Raw genomic sequence first — 18,099 nt, forward strand, 5'->3', positions numbered from 1 at the left:
ATTCATTTGTCAGAGGTAAAACTCTTTAATCTCAGAGCGCCCCTCCCAACTCCCAATCCCCACCCCCGACTCTCTCCCCTACGCCAGGGCCGGAGAGTGAGGCCCCCTGCCCCCCACCTTGGGTGGACGAGAGCCCTTTAAGGCACCTGTGGGGGTGGGGGAGAGGGGCGGGAGCTGGTAACGTCCTGGATGCAAGGACGGGTTTGATTGGCAGGCAGTTGTGGGATGTAACCAATGAGAGGGTGTCAGACGCAAGAACCGGATCAGGCCATCCCTGAAGGGGCCAGAGGGACAATTGTCGGGACTTCGGCGAAAATCAACCCCTGCCCCAGTAGTGTAAAGAACATAAATTTAACACCACAGGCCAATCCTGGGCACATGAGGAGTTGGCTACGCCCCCAGGAGGCTAGAGCCAATCAAATGGGGGAACTCAAGAAGGGTTGTTGAGTCTCTCGGGAGATTGGTGAAGCCCTTTACAGTGTTCAAGTCAATCAAGTGAACGAGCTGTCCATTCGCTATGCTGAAGGGGAAGACGATTACCCAATCCTGGAGCTTGACTCTTTCGGGAATGGAGCCAACACCTTGCGAATTAGCCACGCCCCGGTCGCGGAGAGAGCCAATTCCTTACTAGAAAAACTGTCGCTGGGCAGCAAGCAGACAGACCCAATTCGGAAATTGGATAGGCCCCGCTCGGCGGCGCAGTTGTCGTCGTGGGCTGGAAGGGTGGCGGGAATCTGCAGGGACTGGTCAATCCTGGTGGCCCGGGGGGTGGGAGGCCGGTCCCGGATCTGACTCGGATTGGCGGGCCCCGGGGGCGGGGCAGGGGTGTAGTGTAGGAGTGGGACGGACGCCGGGCCGGGTAGCTCCCTGGGCCTCAGTATTTCCGCTTCAACTTCTGGAAGTCGCTGGTGTTGAGCCGTGGCCGCGGCAGGTCCCCGAAGACCTGAGTGTCCTCGGCCTCCCGCAGCACCAGTGCGCGCATGCTCGCCGCGATACGGTCCAGGTCCGGCGAGGAGGGCTGTGGGAACGGCGACACGGACGGGGTCAGAGCCTGCACCCCAGGGTTCCAGGTCCTCTCCTAGCACTTTGCCCCTGCGACGCCTACGACCTGGCAGGCCCTTCATCCTGTCCTGCTCCGTTTAGGGCTCTGCTACCCAACTTAAGGCACCACCTCCTCCAGGAGGCCTTCCTGCCCCTCTCCTCCCCGCATTCTCAGCCTGGTCCTTTGTGCACGCACAGCAGCCTGTCTCATGCCGTCCTTCCAGAGTGGAAGTGCTGCCTGGGTGCTGACCATCAAGGCTGTGTGTACCCAGAGTCTCATGTCTGAGGACCAGGTTTGGGACTCAGTCATGTTCCAATCAGGCTTCTGCCAGCCACTAGCTGTCAACAGGGATTTTATCTCCCTAGGTTTCTGTTTCCCCTCTGAAAAATGGGGCAGATAGCAGGGTGTGGGCCAATCACCACAGTGATTGCTAAAGAAAGCTGAACGACCGAGTCGCCAGGGCTGAGAGGAGCCCTCTCCCTGCCAGCCCTAGCACCTAGAATGAGGGGTCTTCATTCTACCTGCAGCCCTAGCACCCAGTGTTACCTTCCTTCGGGCCCTGTCACCCTCGGCTGGGCCTGACGCCCAGCAGAGTGAGTGAGAGAGGCCACAGACAGAAGCCGGACTCAGGCCCTCTCGGAGGCCAGCCTAGGACCCAGCACTCAGGCCTCAGAGATTCAGTTAATTATGTTTCCACCAACAAACAAGGATGGCAGCAGCCAGTGAACCCTGCCAGTCTGTAAAGGGGGCCGCTGAGTGGCATAGGGAAGGGGAACCACAGGACCCAAGGCCTCCTCCCTCCAGAGCTGTCTTCCAAATGGAAGCGGGGTTCCAATCCCAGCTGAGTCTCAGGAAGTCACGTGCACCCTCAGTGCCTCGGCTTCCCTTCTGCTTCAGAGCTTTAGTGGTGGGCGATGAGGACCCACCCAGGCCAGCCCAGGAATCTGTGTAGGATGGTGTGGGAGGAATGGAGGACAAAGGAGATGGCACAGACTCCAGGAGGGGCCAGAAATATGAGGGGTAGGGGCGGAAAGCAATCTGACCCCGCTGAGCCACAGTTTCCCCATCTGGAGGGGACACCAAAACACCTGCGCCCTGCCCAGATCAGGTATTCTATTAACAGAGCTGTTTTGGGAAGGAGAGGCCGCTCCCTCTCTACAAGGCTACAGTGTAGTTAAAAGCTGCAGGGTTCTGCCCGAGAACCAGCCTTGCGAGAAGGAGGGGCAGATCAAACCTGGGAAATGTGGCATCCATGTCTGAGGGCTTCCTGGAGGAGACGCCTCTGAGCCCTTCCCCACACCCTCCTCCCTGCCTCCCCCACTTGCCCCTCACCGGCCCGTTCTCCTCATCAGACGACCGAGCTTCTGTCCTCTTCTCCTTGAAGGCCCAGACGGGCACGGACACGGGCAGGGACTTGGCGTACTGCTGTGTGGGCAGGGCTGAGGCCGGGGGCACTGAGTAAGCTGGGGGGCCAGCGGGAGTCTCCTCGCTCAGGCTGCCATCTGGGAGAGAGTGTGGACTCCAGGCTCTGTCCTCGCCTTGATCCCAGTTGCCCTCACCCCCCACTCCGGTGATGGGGGCAGCCTGCAACACTCACCGTCCGTGCTCTCGGGGTCTGATTCACAGAAGGGGGGTAGGTCCTGCAGCGTGGTGTCCTCGTCCATCACGAAGAGTCCTGTGGGTGGCGTCAGAGGCCCGGCCACTTGGTGCCTGCTGCGCTCTGAGCGCTCTGGACTGCGGCCACTGCCACTACCTCCCTGTCCCTTGCACTGGCCAGGCCCTCGCAAGCCTTGGGGCTTCGGGAATAAGCCTCGGGCCTCACACACCTTTCCCCTGGTTATCTGGCTGGGCTTCGGCAGAAATAAATCTAGTTTCTGTCTATCTGGTATCTCCCTGGGTGAAAACAACTGGTTGGATGAACACAATATCTGTAAGATTCACTTGGGATGAACTGACTCAAAATATAGGCTGAGAGGAAGACGAGATGATTGTGATCCCTGTTTGACAACCAGGACCGATGGTGCAGAGATGAACTTACTTGCCCTTAGTCTCACCTCTAATAAAGATCTGAACCTACCTCACCTGGCTTCACAGCCTGAGCCCTTAACCCCATGGGTTTGTCCAGCAACAATGAGAAAGTCAGCTGTTGGTAGTAACAGTAACAAGTGAGTAACTACTTAATTAAGCCCTCCACCCACCCGCCACTGGAGAACTCCTACTCACTCTTCAAAACCCTAATGTTACAGTCCAGTCTCTGGAAAGCATCCAAGCTCTTGTTTCCCCCACTGCAGCCAGCTGCACCCTCTGTTGTTGCTTGTACCCCTGACCCTCTTTAACTCCTGTCTCTGCTCTCACTGGCATTAGGCACCCCAAGTTTGCAAACAAGTCCTGTCCTACTCACACTCCCAGCTCAGAAGGTTCCCTCCCCGCCCGCCCCACGCCCTCCACAGGGCACTGCTTCATGCCAGGGCTCTTAATTCCTTGGCCAGACCTGCAGTACCTACAGAAAAGGCCCTGAGTGGGCTTTCTCTGTACCCAGCACCCCCCAGCAGAGCTGGTCCCAGGAAATGATGAAAGGAAACCCAGGCTCAGGGAGGAGAAATGACTCGCTCAAGATCACAGAGTGAGTCACAGGCCAGCCCACAGGACAAGCAAGCTGCACTCCTCCGGGAAAGCCCACTGAGGAGGCGACTGACCAAGAGCCACCCCGGCCCCTGCTGCCTCACCTCCATTATCGCTGACGCCCAGTCGCTCCCCAGACGTCTCCGTCTCTGTGGGTTCGTCCTCGTCCTCCTCGTCTTCCTCCCTGGCAAGGCCAGGCCGGGGTGGGCTTCGCGCGGGGCTGGGCGGCTGCGGTGCTGGTGGGGGTACGGGGGGGCGGGCTGCGGCGGCCGCCCGGTGGGCCAGGGCGATGTCGTGGAGGCAGCGGCGGGCAGCCTCCGCCAGGGCCCCTCGGCCGTGGGCTGCGTAGGCGCAGGGGCCCGGGCGGGGTGGCGGGGGTGGTGCAGCTGTCAGCAGCACCAGCTCCGTGCCCGTCCGGGCCCGGAAGCGCTCCGCGGCCCCCACCACGGCCTCCCACAGCTCCTCGGGCCGCCCCGACGCCATTCGCGCCCTAGGGGCAGAGCAGGACAAAGGAGGCTAAGGCCCAGCGGACTTCACTGTCCACCCAGCCCCACGTGTCCACCAGGCCCTGGACTCCACGCCCAGCCCCGCTCACCACCTGATCCCAGCTGAGCTCATCTCCCCCTGCAAACTGACCCCTGCCCTCCGTTTCTGCAGGACTCCTCTCCATCCAGACCTCCGGGCCCTGTCCTGGGCCCCCGGCCCATCCTCACCCTGTCCCTTCAGCCCCCGACTGTCCTCTTAGCCCTGCCCTGTCCAGCATAGGAGCCATCAGCCACACGTGACTGAGGAGTACTTGAGATGTAACTGATCCAAAATGAGACGTGCCAAGAAGGTGAAATCCACACCGGACTGTCAAGGCTTACTTAGCACAAAAAGGTAGCATGTAAAATCTCTCATAAGCAATCTGAAGTTATTAAATGTTGAAATGATGACGTTTATTTATGCTGGCTAAGTAAAATAAGAGGGTAAAAGTGAATCTCATCTGTTTTCTACTTTTTTAATGTGGCTCATAGAAAACGTGAAGTTAGACACGCGGCTCAGATCATATTTCTGATGGACTGTGCTGCCCTGCACCATGGCCCCAGCCTCCAGTCCAGCAGGCACCCAGGCCCCGGGCTGAGGGGTGGGGTGGGGGGGTCCTTTTACCCCCGGAGCTGACCCTGCTCCAGCACCCCCTGGACAAGGTCACAGTCCCTCAGCCCAGTACCGGAAGGCCTGCCCCGGCCTCACATACTTCCAGACTCCTGAGGCCCAAGCCATTAAGTCCAGGTAAACGACCCCCACCCCAAGCCTAGAGCACTTGTCCTCTGTATACTTGTCACTCCTGCACCCAACCCTAGCTCGGGGCGGCCCCTCCCCATCCACAGGCTCCTGCAGTGTCTGAACGATCCCCATTCTAGCCCAGATCCCTTTGGGAGCACTGCTCGGATGGATCCACATCCACTTCCCCAACCAGTGCGGGAGGCCCTCGAGGGCAGGCCTGTTGGATTCACCTCTGAGACACCAGCCTTGCCTGGCACATGGCAGGTCTCAGAAAGCTGAGGTTGAGCAGAAAATGGGATGCCGGCTGCTTTCTGCACCTGGGCTTTGCCCACAACGTCCTTGCACTTCCAGCAGGTCCTCTGATAGTCTCCCCTGATCCCTCAAGATGGATCAGATGCCTCCCCTTGACCCACAGTGCCCTCAGCTACCTCCATTACAGCTCTTGTCACACAAGCTTGTGACAGCTGTACCTCTGGCTGCCTCCTCCATCAGACTATAAGCCACCCGAGGTCAGGGATCTGTGTCCCCAGGACAAGTTCGCTCTAAGCAGATGACCTGCTTGGATGCATCTTCTTACAAGCGGAGAACAAGGGACCAGAAGCCTGACTTCCTGCCCTGACTGCTGTGTGACCTCGGACCACTGAGCGGCCTTCTCTGTGCCTCACTGTTCTCTCCCTGTAAACCAGTGGTTGAGCTAGGGCTGCTAGGCAGCTGAGGAGCCTTCCCAAAGAGGCAGCAGGCTCCTCCTCACTGGAGGGATTCAAGCAGGACTGTGATCTAGCCTTCCAGGGTCGTAGAAGTTAGATTTCAATTCGAATCCTCTTTGTGACTCATGATCAGAGAGACCAGTTTGCTGAGCACTTGCTCCGTGCAGGGACTCTGAATCGGTCATGATCCTTCCTACCTGACCTACAAAGGTGGGAGCTGTTACCTCACAAATGTAACAGTCAAAGCTCACGGAGTCCAAAGCCCTTGCCGGAAGCCACATGCAGTGAGAGCACAACCATTGCCAGTCCGCACAGACCTGGGAGCAAGTTTATGCCGCACCCGCCACGGGCCAGGCAGGACCTGAGCCTGTCATCCAGCCTCATGCCACCCTCTCACCACCCCTGTGAGGGTGGAGCTACGATCATCCCACTTTACAGTTGCAAACTGAGGCTGGGGGAGACTCAATGTCTTGACTGGGGTCAATGTTTTGACCGAGATGGAGGGCTGGGACCTGGATCGGTCATCCTGGATCCAGAACCTGTTCTTAATCCTAAATGCCACCCTGCCAATCTTATGAGGAAAGATTTATGACTTCGTAGTCCAGAAGGGGAAAGTGAGGCTCAGAAGCTTAAGGCACTGGCCAGAGGCGCACAGCTAGAAAGGGCAGAAGAGAAGAGAAACTGTGGTCTGCTTGACGGGCTCCAAAGCCCAACCGAACTGGGAGGTATCCAGGGTCTCACAGCCACTCCTTGGGTCCCACTTGATGGAGAAAACTGAGGCTCAGGGCAGGAAAGTGAGTGGCCCAAGGTTGCACAGCCTGGTAATGCCAGGCCAGGGGGCTCTTCCTTGGGACACCAAGGTATGGCTCCTCTCCTAGAGGAGATATGAGAGCAGATCAAACTCCGAGAGCCTGGGAAGACCTGGAAAGAGTCAAGTGGGAGTGAGCGGGTCACGAGAGCCCCACACATACCTCAAAGAGGAGGAGACCGACTTACGCAGACCCTTCTGCCAAGGCTTGGGGATCTTGGGGCGGGGGGTGTCTCTGGCATTGGTTACCTAAAAGGAGAGTAACCAAGCCAAGTACCGCCCCCCACCCCAGGAGAGTCTCCCACCCCTTCAGGTTCCAGAGGAAGTCCTGTTATCTTCCACGGAGCTGATAGATGGAAGACCCCCTCTCCCTCCAAATACAGGTATTTACGATTAGGGAAGAGTCGGACACGACTGAGCGACTGAACTGAAGATTACGGAAAGAGGGAGGTAGGACCTGTCCCCCATAGGGGGAACGGACAGGTAAGGCGACTGGCTTTTTAGGATGAGGTGGGGGGTGAGGTGAGGAAAGCGACTCCAGGAAGAGATGAGGAAAGAGGAAAAGTCTCCCAAGGAATGAAGGATGCTAGCATGCCAGCGAAGTCCCCCCCCCCATCACCTGTCAAACTGGAAGTAAACCCCTTCCCCGGCCCAAGGTGGGAGGAACTCGGGGATGCACCCTGTGGCCTGGGGCAGGTGAATGTCCGGGGTCTTTCTCTACCGCTCACAGAACTCGCTACTTGGTCCGGGGGCTCAGGTAAAGACCCACTTCACTAGGAAGCACACAGGAAATCCCGCCCAGGTAGGGGCCAGGACCGGAAGTCCCGCCTTTGGACGGGTGAGGGGCGCCCCGCGGCCTCACCGAGTAACCCCCCGACCCTGTGGACATGGTCCACGCCTAAGTCAAGAATCCTAGTGGGTCTGGAGACCGGAGGATAAGGCTGTCCAAGCTTTGCCTAGGGTCAGACACAACGGTTCCCACGGCCGACACCTTTCCAGCGCTCAGCGTGAGGTCACTGGGCGATCTCTGCCCTCTGATTAACACAGGCTATACCCTTCCCACGAGCCGCTCGCCCACCCAGCGCCCCTCTCCTCCGGACGGCCAAATCCTCCCCACACCGCGGTTCACAACGCCGCCTCCACTCACGTGCCCGTAGCCAGCATGGCCGGCCCGGCACCGTCGCCGCCCTCAAAAGACATGGCGGTATCTTACGTCACTTCCGTCTATTTGACCCGCCTCCACCTTGCACACTCCACCTCCCTAACACCAGACGCCGGAGACCAACATGGCGGCACGGGTGCTTCGCCGTACCCCAGTGGGGCATTGGCGACGGCAGAGTGTCCATAAGAAAGATGGTGAAAGAAAGAATTCAACTTTCTCAGACACAAACCCACATTTTGATTTGTCCTCCCAAAATATGGGGAAAATGCTACATGCACACTCAGGACTACAGTATACTAGCTCAAGCGAGCTGACGTCCCTCACACACTAATAACCTCTTCCACAGAACTAGTGGAAAGCAATGTCCATTAATGACAGGGCAACCAGCCAGCCATCCTTTGTCCATAACGTACATAGGCTCTCCAGCCCATCCCCCTTCAGCACCAAGACTGGCAGAGAGCCAACATGGCAGCCTGTCTTGCTTCAGTTTGCCCAGTTTCAATATGGCGGCTCAAGCCGCTTTCCACGGTGACTTAGGAATTCTTCAGGGATTCCTCCGTTCCCGGGGAAACTGACGGTTTCATCCCTTTAACACGAGTCCTTCAGGGCATCTTGTGATGCACAGCTTCTCTCACCTTTTCTTTTATCCGTTTCTTCCAGGACCCTGCTTTCGCGCCCCGCAGAGAGATGGGACTGCCCCGCATTAACATGGCCTCAGCTCGCCGGCCTTGGCCGTGCCCTCGAGAAAAATGGCATCCTTTTGGCTTCGATGCCAGCATGCAATATGGAGAAAGGACTAGGCCTCTCGGAGCCAGCTTGATCGAGGGGGTGGAGTTCCTGGACCCGCCCCCTTGTTTACTTCGTGATTAGGAATGCAGTACTGCGCCTGCGCTCTGGCCGCTCCGCCTCTAGCGTCTGTAGCATGTGACTCAAAACCTCGTGTTTCAAACTCAACCACCCCATTCTGGAAAATGGTTACACCCACTCCTGCTCTAGAACAGATAGGGACGCTACCACTGTCTGGGCCTGCAGGGAGTGTCCAATCCGGATGTGACAGCACGCTGACCCGGAAAAGGAGGGGGCCGGGGCAGTGGGGCCTCGGCCGCGGCTATGGAGGGAGCCGGTTACAGGGTAAGTGGCAGAGACGCATTCTTTCTCTTCTGTCGATGCGAAACTTCCCCCTCCGGTGACCTGCTTCTTTCTCAGGCCTTGCAGGGATTCTGGGAGCCCGGCACATCCTTAACAAGCACACCATTCCCTTAATAAACGCGCTGTCACGCCTTCCTTCCACTTCCCAGGGAGACTCATATCGTTTAGCCCTGCCCCTTGGGCTGCTGAGGCGCTCTTCTGGGCCCCGCCCTCTTTGGAATGCACTTTTGTCCTTCCCAGTCTTCCAGGGTCCCAGAGAAGTCTGGTCGGTATTCAGGCTTCACCTCGCCGACCCCCATCCCCTAAGTAAAGGTACCTCGGGGCCCCGCCTCCTGATGAATAGCTCCTCCCCTGAGTCTGTTCCCATTGGCTCTCTTTTGGGCCCCGCCCCCTTGGGCCCGCCCCTTAATGGTACCTGTTCCCAGGTCGTGTTTGAGAAAGGAGGCGTGTACCTGCACACCAGTGCCAAGAAGCACCAAGACCCGGACTCCCTCATCGCCGGCGTCATCCGTGTTGTGGAGAAGGTGGGCCAGGAGAGAGCAGGGCTTGAGCAGGCCCAGAGCGGGATGGAGGGCGGCACCTGTAGGAGTACAGTGTGGAGGTCAGCGGTGGAATCTTAGGAAGGAGAGGTGGCTTTCTAAGGCTGAGAGTTCAGAACTGGGAAGAAGTTTGGAAATAGGCTTTGGGGAGTTTGGAGGGTAGCCTCTCCAACCCCTCTTTCCTTCCCACAGGACAGTGATGTTCTCCTGCACTGGGCTCCTATAGAGGAGGCTGGAGATTCCTCCCAAGTCTTCTTCTCCAAGAAGGTAGGCTTCTCTGGCTTCCCCTTCTCCGCTTGCTTTTTTCTAGGTCGGAGCAGTCGAAAGCATTTGAAAGACTTGAGTAGAATTCCAGACCTACCATTGGGGCATGTATGAGCCTGGTTGGGACTGAAGTTCTCTCTGCCCCCCGGTTTCCTCTTCTCTGTGAAATGAGGCTGAAGAGGCCCATTCACGGAAAGAAAGCAGACACCATGCAACTTGTGGCCGTGGAGACAGCGCCTGCCACCTCACCCTCTTTGCTTGTTGGGACAGCCCTGCCAGGGTGCAAGAGGACAGCTCAGTCTGTGGATTCGGGTTCCAGGGGCTCTCAGCCCATATGGACTTGAAAGAGCATGGGAAAAGAGAAAAGGGGGCCCACAGGGTACCAGTCACATGTGTCCTTCTCATCAAGAAAAGCAAGAGATTTCCCAGAAGCCTTCCGTATTGGTTAGGAATTGCATTTGGGTGTTCATAAATGAAACAGAAATGCCAATGGCCTAAGCAAGACAGCAGCTCATTTCTCTTTTTCTACCAAGCCCAGAAGGCAGCAGTATAGGTTCATGTGGTATCAGTGACTCAGCTTCCTTCCAGCTTCGCTTCATAATCCTCAGCATATGGCATCTGTCCTCAACGTATCGTTGTGGTCCGAAAGGGCTGCTGGAGCTCCAGTCTCGTTAACTGTTTTTGTTCACTTTACATGTGTATCTCAGGTGGGCAGAAGAGCTCTACTCATCGTGATTACTCAAGGAGGCATGCTGCTAGAGCAGCCACCATCCCAAAGGTCTCCATTTCTAGTGGTAGAAGGAGATCTCTAGAAGACTTGCCCTGACAGTTCAGTGGTCTGTCTTGGAAGTGATATATCCAGTCCTTTGGCCAGAACTAGGTGCCTGTCTCCACTCAGCCGGTAGAGTTCAGTGAACTATAATCCATCCTGATGTGTGCCCGCGAGACGGACAGCTGCAAACGTTTGACACGGAGCGCTACTAATTATCACTGTTTTGTGTAAATATTGGCAAAAGTATAAAATTCTTGAGGTCACAAAACAGAGGGCAGAAACTAACCAGGGGCCAGTTTGGCAGCTTGTGGGCAGCTGTCTGTGCCGTTCCTTGGCCTTCCCTTCATGGCATCCAGAGGCTTGCCTGAATAGGAGATTCACTACTGCCGGTGCCTTTTCATCAGGAATTTCCTGAGCTGGGTGACCCGGAGGGCAAGTGTGGTGCCCTCTTTCTGCCTCCATTTCTTTTTGTTCAGTGGGGTTACCTCCCAGGGTGGCCTCAAGGCTCAGATCTGGAATCTCTGAATCCACAGTCCCTCAGTCTCTTTTCCTGTCTTCCCCCAAGGACACCAGTGGGGGTGACTCCTGCACCTCTGAGGAGGAACCGACCTTTGACCCCGGCTATGAACCCGACTGGGCTGTCATCAGCACCGTGCGGCCACGGCCCCGCCAGTCAGAGCCCACAAGAGGTAGACTAACCTGGTGCCCGGGCTTGGGGGGTTGGTGGGCAGGTGGAGACACATGACTTGCCCTCAGTGGTCATGGCTCCACAGGCTTTGCTGCCCACAGTCAAGATGGCCACCCACACTGGCCTCCAGTTCCTGGAGAGTGGGTGGGGGTGCAGGGTGGTCGCCAGCCCATGTCAAGCATGGCCAGTGTCTCCAGGGTGTGCAGCCTGGTCCACTCCTACCCCGGGCTCCCTGATTGACTGTGGGCACTCCCATGTAAGTCCTGCCCCTGGAGTCTTCCAGGCTGTGGGGCAATAGTCGCAGGGTGACAGGGTAATTCAGGCCATCCTGGAGTCACATGGGGGGCTGGGGGCACCAGAGGAGGTATCTAACTCTTGGGGGATGGAGAATCCTTCCAGGAAAAGATGTTGCCAGAGCCCGGCTCTGGGGGATGCGTGAGTGGTTTCTCTCCCAGCAGACAGGGCAGCTGGGGCAAGGCCAGAGGTGTGGGGCGCTGGGAAATTGCAGCCTTTTGCTGTGGCTTGAGTGTAGTGTCTGGAGAGAAGAGAGGGTGGGAGGTGAGACAGATGGGGCGCAGGGGACAGACCTGAGGAGTTGAGGGGAGCCCGGGGAGATTTTGGAGCAGGCACATGTCTCCCCCGGGCTCCCCTTGTTTTCCTCAGTCCTTTCCTGGAGGGCCTGGGCTGATGGGGTTGGGGGCCAGGCAGGGAGGCCTCTCAGGAGATGTCTGAGCCCCTCCCGCTCCCTGTCCCCTCCAGGTGCAGAGCCCAGCTCCCCCCGGGGCTCCTGGGCCTTCTCGGTGAGTCTGGGGGAGCTCAGATCTATCCGCCGTTCCAAGCCGGGCCTCAGCTGGGCCTACCTGGTGCTGGTCACGCAGGCCGGCGGCTCCCTGCCTGCCCTGCACTTCCACCGCGGGGGCACCCGCGCCTTGCTCCGCGTCCTCAGTCGCTACCTGCTCCTGGCCAGGTGAGCCTGGTCCCGGGCCGCAGCCTGACCCCTCGGAGCTGGGAAGGAGATACCACCCAGGCTGATTTTCAGGGCAGAAAAAGAGAATTGAGGGGGGCGTGGCACGTATAACCCTGAAATAAAGGGTAGTTTGGCATCGGGCAGGACCTGGGCCCCAGGTCATGGAAAGAGTTGGTCTCCTTTCCCTCAGAGTTCGTGTTACCTTCTGGGGGTGCCGGGGGCAGAAAGTGCCTCTAGCCCACACCCCAGCACTTCCTGGGGCTGTCCCTCTGTGGCCTGTGCCCCGGTCACCCTAGCTGGGTGGTGAGAGAGCCTCGTTGGCCAGCCCTGGGCCCCGGGCTGCCCCTGGGGTGCAGTCGTGGTCTCAGGCCTGGGATGGGGGTTCCCCGTGGGCTGTTAGGACACTGCCTGGGGTCGCCCACATGCCCTGCCACCCCACCCCCCCACCCCGTAGCTCCCCGCAGGACTCCCGCCTCTACCTCGTGTTCCCCCACGACTCCTCAGCGCTCTCCAGCTCCTTCCATCACCTCCAGCTCTTCGACCAGGACAGCTCCAACGTGGTGTCTGTGAGTCTGCAGGGCCAGGCCAGCAGGCATGGGCAGCGCGGGGTGGACCGTGCTGGCGGCTGGGCTGTGACCACCCCTCTGCCCCATCCCCAGCGCTTCCTCCAGGACCCCTACTCCACCACCTTCAGCAGCTTCTCCCGTGTGACCAACTTCTTCCGGGGAGCCCTGCAGCCGCACCTGGAGGGGGCCTCCCCCGACCTGCCCCCGCCCCCGGACGACGAGCCTGAGCCCGGGTTCGAGGTCATCTCCTGTGTGAGTATCCACGTAGTCGCTGGTGCTCTCGCAGCCACCATGGGCGCGGGGCCGCGTCTCCCCAGCCTCGGATCCTAACGGCGCCTCCCTTACCAGGCTGATGGACAGGCTGTGCGGGAGGCGCTTGTGGCCGCTGCACCTGGCCTATGTTTAATGGGGGGGGGGCTTCTCACTGAGCCACGTAGGAGGTGCTTCCAGCCCTGCATGTTCTGTGTGTCCGTCCAGCTGAGAAAGGCTCTGAAATGCCTTGGAGGGTGGCCGGGGGCAGGGCTGGGGATTGCTGGGCGGCCTAGGCCCTGGGCTCACCTGCCTCGCCCCGCGTCCCCCAGGTGGAGCTGGGGCCGCGGCCGGCTGTGGAGCGGGCACCTCCTGTCACAGAGGAGGAGTGGGCTGGCCACGTAGGCCCCGAGGGCCGCCTGCAGCGGGTTCCAGAGCTGAAAGCCCGCATCTTCTCAGGGGTGAGGAGCCCGGTGAGGGGATAGGGTGGGGCAGGGCGGCGGGCAGCCAAGGGGAGGCCCCTCTGAGCTGCCCTCCACCTCTGCCCCCAGGGTCTGAGCCCCAGCCTGCGGCGAGAAGCCTGGAAGTTCCTCCTGGGCTACCTGAGCTGGGAGGGCTCGACGGAGGAGCACAAGGCCCACGTGCGCAAGAAAACGTGAGTGAGGACGCACGGCCCCTGCCCTGCTGGGCTCAGCCCCTAACTGCCCCAGCCTCCCGAGTCCACTGGAGGTTTTTGATCAACCGCATATCCCTTGACCAAAGGGATCAGGGACATCAACCCGCACATAGGAGGATGGAGGCAGTGGGCCCGTGTCTGATGCTGTTTTCATCCCTGGGCCATGCCGTATCACCGATGTGCAGCGGGCTTCCTCCCCGCCGTGCGGCCATCTCTCCTGGCTTATCTTGTGCCTCTGCTGGGTGTTCTGGTCCCTGCCCCTGGGGCGCTCTCTCCACTGGGGCTGACAGACTGAGTAAAAGCCCACAAGGGTGTTCTGTGTCCCGAGACACACCATGGAGGGGAAGCGCAGCGGTGAGCTGGGCTGAGCCCCGCGGGGTGTCCTTACTGCTCCCTTCTCCCCCTTCAGGGACGAATACTTCCGCATGAAGCTGCAGTGGAAATCTGTGAGCCCCGAGCAAGAGCGGAGGAACTCACTGCTACACGGATACCGCAGCCTCATCGGTGGGTGGTGGCGGGGATGGGGGTGCCAGGCCAGAAACTAGGTTGTCTAGGGGTGAGAACAGTTTAGGGGCAAGCAGGGGTGAGTGGCCAGGATGGCGAGGTGAGGTGCAGGGGGCGCTCCAGGCTTTCTGGGTTCAAATCTGCCCTCTATTCACTGAGAGATCTTGGCAAGCGATGTGATCTCCCTGGGCTGCCGTGTCTCCACCTGTTTCTGTTTTGGTGAGTGTGGCTGGGAGGGCGTGGCCAGTCCATGAGTGTGAAGTGCAGCACCTCCCGTGGGAGCGGCCCAGACGGTCTCTGGAGGGCCCACAGTTGCCTAGGCGTGCTGGCAGCCGGCAGGGGCTGGACCCCGCTCCTTCCACACCTTCACTTTGTCCCCTGTCCCCGCAGAGCGGGACGTGAGCCGCACCGATAGGACCAACAAATTCTACGAGGGCCCCGAGAACCCGGGGCTGGGCCTGCTGAACGACATCCTCCTGACCTATTGCATGTACCACTTTGATCTCGGTGCGTTGCAGTCCGGGGCAGGGCTGGGGGCCGGCCTTGAGGGGGCCGGGGGGCACTGCAGGCCTGGGCTGGGCCCTGACCCCGTGTCCCCCCAGGCTACGTCCAGGGCATGAGTGACCTTCTCTCCCCGATCCTCTACGTCACCCAGAATGAGGTGGACGCCTTTTGGTGTTTCTGCGGCTTCATGGAGCTCGTGGTGAGCCTCAGGGCAGGGGTGGGAGGCAGGCCCCTCACAGGCCCCAGGGGCTCTGGCTCCTCACAAGGCCCTCTGCCCACAGCACGGGAACTTCGAGGAGAGTCAGGAAACCATGAAGCGGCAGCTCGGGCAACTCCTGCTGCTCCTCAGGGTGCTGGACCCGCCGCTCTGCGACTTCCTGGGTACGTGTCTTGGCTGGTGGGGCCTGGGGTGGTGGGGCCACAGATGACATCCAAACGTGTGGACATGTGGATGTGGTCCAAACGAGAACCACCCATCCAGAACCCAGAAGTGATATGTAAAAGCAGGACTGCAGTTTGCAGCAAAACCTCGATAAATGGAGATGTGGGCACCCTCCCTGTCCGCCATGTCCCCGCTGCCCAGTGAGGTGGCTCCTTCGTGTCCTGTCAGTTACACTTTCCAGATTAACGACCTGGGCCTGGTTCCTCACGACTCCCAGCTCCATCTGGCTCTCATCTGCACTCACCCCTGAGCCAGGGATTGGATACTGGTTCTTTGGGCTCCTGAGGGTGGGACTGCTGCATTTTTGGCTTTAAAACTTGTCTGCATTTCTTGTTCAGTGTAAAAAATGCAGGAAATTCAGGGAAAGGAAGTTGAAGCTGCTGTTGCTAGAACTGTTCTTTTGAACGCAGATGGTGATAAATAAGCTAGTTGATTGGTGGACATTTCTTCACCGAAATTTAGGGTCACGCTGGGGAGGGGAGACGTAGCTGGTCTTACGTCACTGAAGAGAAAGCTAAGGCTTAGAAAGCACACGCCACTTTCAGGGACACTAGGCCGTTAGCTGCCTCTCTGCGTCATTTGGAAGTTTTCTAAACCATCAGTTTTATCAACTACATGGTGTTCTGTTCAGTTTAAGGATGTACAAGAGTAGGTTTAGCCTGACCTGCCGGACATTTAGGTTGTTTGTAGTTTCTCACCATGATAAATCTGTATTTATGGATAATGCCTTTAAATTCCAAGAAAGGATTTCTATCCTCACATATTTTTACATCTTTTGAAACGTTTGTCCCCATCACTGCTTTCCTGGAATGGTCTGTCTGTCTGCGTTTTGCTAGCAGGGTACACCAGGGCCCGGCCGCTCACGGCCCTCCCTGCCAGCTTTGGATGTTGTCCAGATTGTTATTCCTCCTTTGAATGGACTGCTGTTACTGCCTCCCTCCCACATGAGAGTGGAGACCAGGGGTGGCTCCTCACATCTGGAGCCTGGAAGGCAGGATGGGAAGGGTTCCTGCTGACTGGAGCAGCTCCCCCCACCTTCTTCCCAACCCCACCCTCCACCCCCAGGAGCTCTCCATCCACTTGCGAGACTGGCGTGGGTTCTTACCACCAGCGTGACTTCTTAGAGTCCAGTCCGAACATCGGGTGCCCTGTGAATTAGAGTGGGATTGGGGTTGATAGAGAGCATTGCTCCTCCCGCCACTGTCCCCCGCTCCAGACTCCCAGGACTCTGGTTCTCTCTGCTTCTGCTTCCGGTGGCTGCTCATCTGGTTCAAGAGGGAATTCCCCTTCCCGGATGTCCTCCGGCTGTGGGAGGTACGCCAGCTGGGTTGAGGGGAAAAACTGAGGCAGATAGACTGGTGGGCGGGTGGGGAGGTTGGTGGGAGATGGGCAGGGTATGGGGCCGACCCGGGTGGGGCCTGGGGTGGAGGCTTTGCCAGTGAGCGCCGCCCCCCCCCGCCTCGGGCACCGCCAGGTGCTGTGGACAGGGCTGCCCGGCCCCAACCTGCACCTGCTGGTGGCCTGTGCCATCCTGGACATGGAGCGGGACACCCTCATGCTTTCTGGCTTCGGCTCCAATGAGATCCTCAAGGTGAGACCCTGGCTCCCTCCCAGTCCCCTCCCCTGGAGGCACATCAGCAGGGTGTGAGCTCCGTGGAGATGGGCACCTCCCCTCTGCCAGTCCCTTTGGGTAGTGGGTCCTCAGAATAGGGTTGTTGAAAGTGTGGTCAGCTAAGCTGTGGGCACGGCGGCTGGGGGACGCCTCTGTGCGTCTCCTACCCTGTCTTATCCCTGGCTCCCTCAGAGAGCATGTGGCCCCTGCAGGGCTGGGCCACCCACCCCTCCCCCAGTGCACTAGTGTGGGGCGGGCCCTTCTCCTCCTTGTATGCTGTGCCTGGCAAGCAGCCTGAGAGCATGACCTGTCCTGATTCCCGGGCTCCACTGTGAACCCTAAGGGGGCCTGCCCCTTGTGTCTTCCCTCCACTGTGTCCCCAGCGAGAGGCACAGAGCAGGCGCTGGGGTGGTGGTGGTTGAGTGCCGGCCGGCAGGCGGGCCTGACCCACCCCCTCCTGCAGCACATCAACGAGCTGACCATGAAGCTGAGCGTGGAGGATGTGCTGACGCGGGCCGAGGCCCTCTACCGGCAGCTCACCGCCTGCCGGGTGAGTCCCTGACTCCTCCCGATACACTCCCCCCAACCTCCAGGAAACCTCTGACTTGACGCCCCCTACCCCCCACCCCACAACCCTCCAGGAGCTACCCCACAACGTGCAGGAGGTCCTAGGCTTGGCATCGCCCGCAGAGCCCCAAAGCCCTTCGCCCCCTGCCTCACCGCTGCCGCTGTCGCCCACCCGGGCCCCACCGGCTCCGCTGCCCCCGGTGGACACGGCCACATCCACACAGCCCGACAGCAGCCTGGAGATCCTGCCTGAGGAGGACGACGACGAGGAAGGCGTCGACTCTTAACTGTGCTGGGTGGCCACAGCAGCCCCACAGGCCTAGACACTTTATCCAGCTCCTGCCTCAGGACCCCGCCCCTGCTGAGTCTGAGGATGCAGGAGTAGAGGGGCGGGGCCCTCCACCCATGCCTCCTTCTCTCAGCTGATTTCTTGAAACTGACACTTTCCTGTCCAGGTGGCCTGGAGAGGGTGGAGTAGGAAGGCCACCACGCTGGCTTGGCCCTGGATGGGGAGGCGGGTGGTGGCAGCTCATGGTCTCCCCAGACTGCTCTGCAGTCGATGTCTGACTGCTGTGATCCTGATCTGGCCAATGAGGTGTAAGAGGCAGCCCCTTGGGGGTGGGTGAGTGGTGGGGACTTGTGGAGGCAGGGCTCCCTTACCTGCCTGAGTTTGGGGCTTTTGGAGGAGCGAGGGTGGGGTACTGGTGTGCAGCCGCCACGCAGTAGATGAACTGGGGTACATCCTGGACCTAACTCAATGGGAGGGCGTGTGGAGCTGCTCGCTCGGGCCCTGCCTACCAGCTTCTTGTTATGAGAAAAATAAACTCGTGTTTCACCCACTGTCGGCTGGGCTTTTTGCTACTTGCATAAGGATCCATCGGTGTCCTTTACAACTGTGATGGGCACTATGATTACCACCATTTACCAGTGGCGCTAAGCGGTGTCCATCCTGTACCTCCTACTACCCCAAGTGGAGCCCCACGGCGCAGGAAG

General features: G+C 59.2%; 2 protein-coding genes across 7 annotated transcripts; one reads left to right on the plus strand and one right to left on the minus strand.

Moving 5' to 3' along the window:
• Position 1: 1 nt before the first annotated feature.
• Positions 2-8,328, minus strand: AKT1S1 (AKT1 substrate 1). 5 transcript variants are annotated; one of them, XM_012190718.5, is made up of 5 exons: positions 8,243-8,328; positions 3,769-4,154; positions 2,640-2,717; positions 2,375-2,544; positions 2-1,018 (listed from the first exon to the last, which is right to left on the minus strand). In XM_012190718.5, exons 2-5 carry the CDS (start codon positions 4,145-4,147, stop codon positions 875-877), a joined length of 771 nt encoding a protein of 256 aa, XP_012046108.2. In that variant the 5' UTR covers positions 4,148-4,154; positions 8,243-8,328; the 3' UTR covers positions 2-874. The 5 variants fall into 5 exon arrangements, with proteins under 5 accessions (XP_012046108.2, XP_004015431.2, XP_042088276.1 ...); XM_004015382.6 differs by having other exon boundaries at positions 7,593-8,328; XM_042232342.1 differs by lacking the exon at positions 8,243-8,328 and adding an exon at positions 7,065-7,609.
• Positions 8,329-8,696: 368 nt separating this feature from the next.
• Positions 8,697-17,946, plus strand: TBC1D17 (TBC1 domain family member 17). 2 transcript variants are annotated; one of them, XM_027978648.2, is made up of 17 exons: positions 8,697-8,738; positions 9,182-9,280; positions 9,488-9,562; positions 10,897-11,020; positions 11,779-11,986; positions 12,441-12,552; positions 12,646-12,804; positions 13,134-13,262; positions 13,353-13,456; positions 13,887-13,981; positions 14,372-14,488; positions 14,584-14,684; positions 14,767-14,866; positions 16,144-16,241; positions 16,402-16,518; positions 17,003-17,089; positions 17,181-17,946. In XM_027978648.2, the coding sequence occupies exons 1-17, from the start codon at positions 8,718-8,720 to the stop codon at positions 17,391-17,393; spliced, it is 1,959 nt and encodes a 652-aa protein (XP_027834449.1). In that variant the 5' UTR covers positions 8,697-8,717; the 3' UTR covers positions 17,394-17,946. The 2 variants fall into 2 exon arrangements, with proteins under 2 accessions (XP_027834449.1, XP_042088266.1); XM_042232332.2 differs by lacking the exon at positions 17,181-17,946 and having other exon boundaries at positions 16,923-17,035.
• The last annotated feature ends 153 nt before the right edge of the window (positions 17,947-18,099 follow it).

Source organism: Ovis aries, chromosome 14 (genome assembly GCF_016772045.2).
Source record: "Ovis aries strain OAR_USU_Benz2616 breed Rambouillet chromosome 14, ARS-UI_Ramb_v3.0, whole genome shotgun sequence".
Lineage (NCBI taxonomy): Eukaryota > Metazoa > Chordata > Mammalia > Artiodactyla > Bovidae > Ovis > Ovis aries.

Bases quoted from the DNA above. Each gene is read 5' to 3' on its own strand.
- AKT1S1 (XM_004015382.6), bottom strand. From the start codon at position 7,645: ATGTCTTTTGAGGGCGGCGACGGTGCCGGGCCGGCCATGCTGGCTACG. The intron at 4,155-7,592 runs GTGAGTGGAGGC...CTCTGCCCCTAG, and splicing joins GCCATGCTGGCTACGGGCAC to GGCGCGAATGGCGTCGGGGC. The intron at 2,545-2,639 runs GTGAGTGTTGCA...ACTCTCTCCCAG, and splicing joins AGACCCCGAGAGCACGGACG to ATGGCAGCCTGAGCGAGGAG.
- TBC1D17 (XM_027978648.2), top strand. From the start codon at position 8,718: ATGGAGGGAGCCGGTTACAGG. The intron at 14,489-14,583 runs GTGCGTTGCAGT...GTGTCCCCCCAG, and splicing joins CATGTACCACTTTGATCTCG to GCTACGTCCAGGGCATGAGT. The intron at 17,090-17,180 runs GTGAGTCCCTGA...ACAACCCTCCAG, and splicing joins GGCAGCTCACCGCCTGCCGG to GAGCTACCCCACAACGTGCA.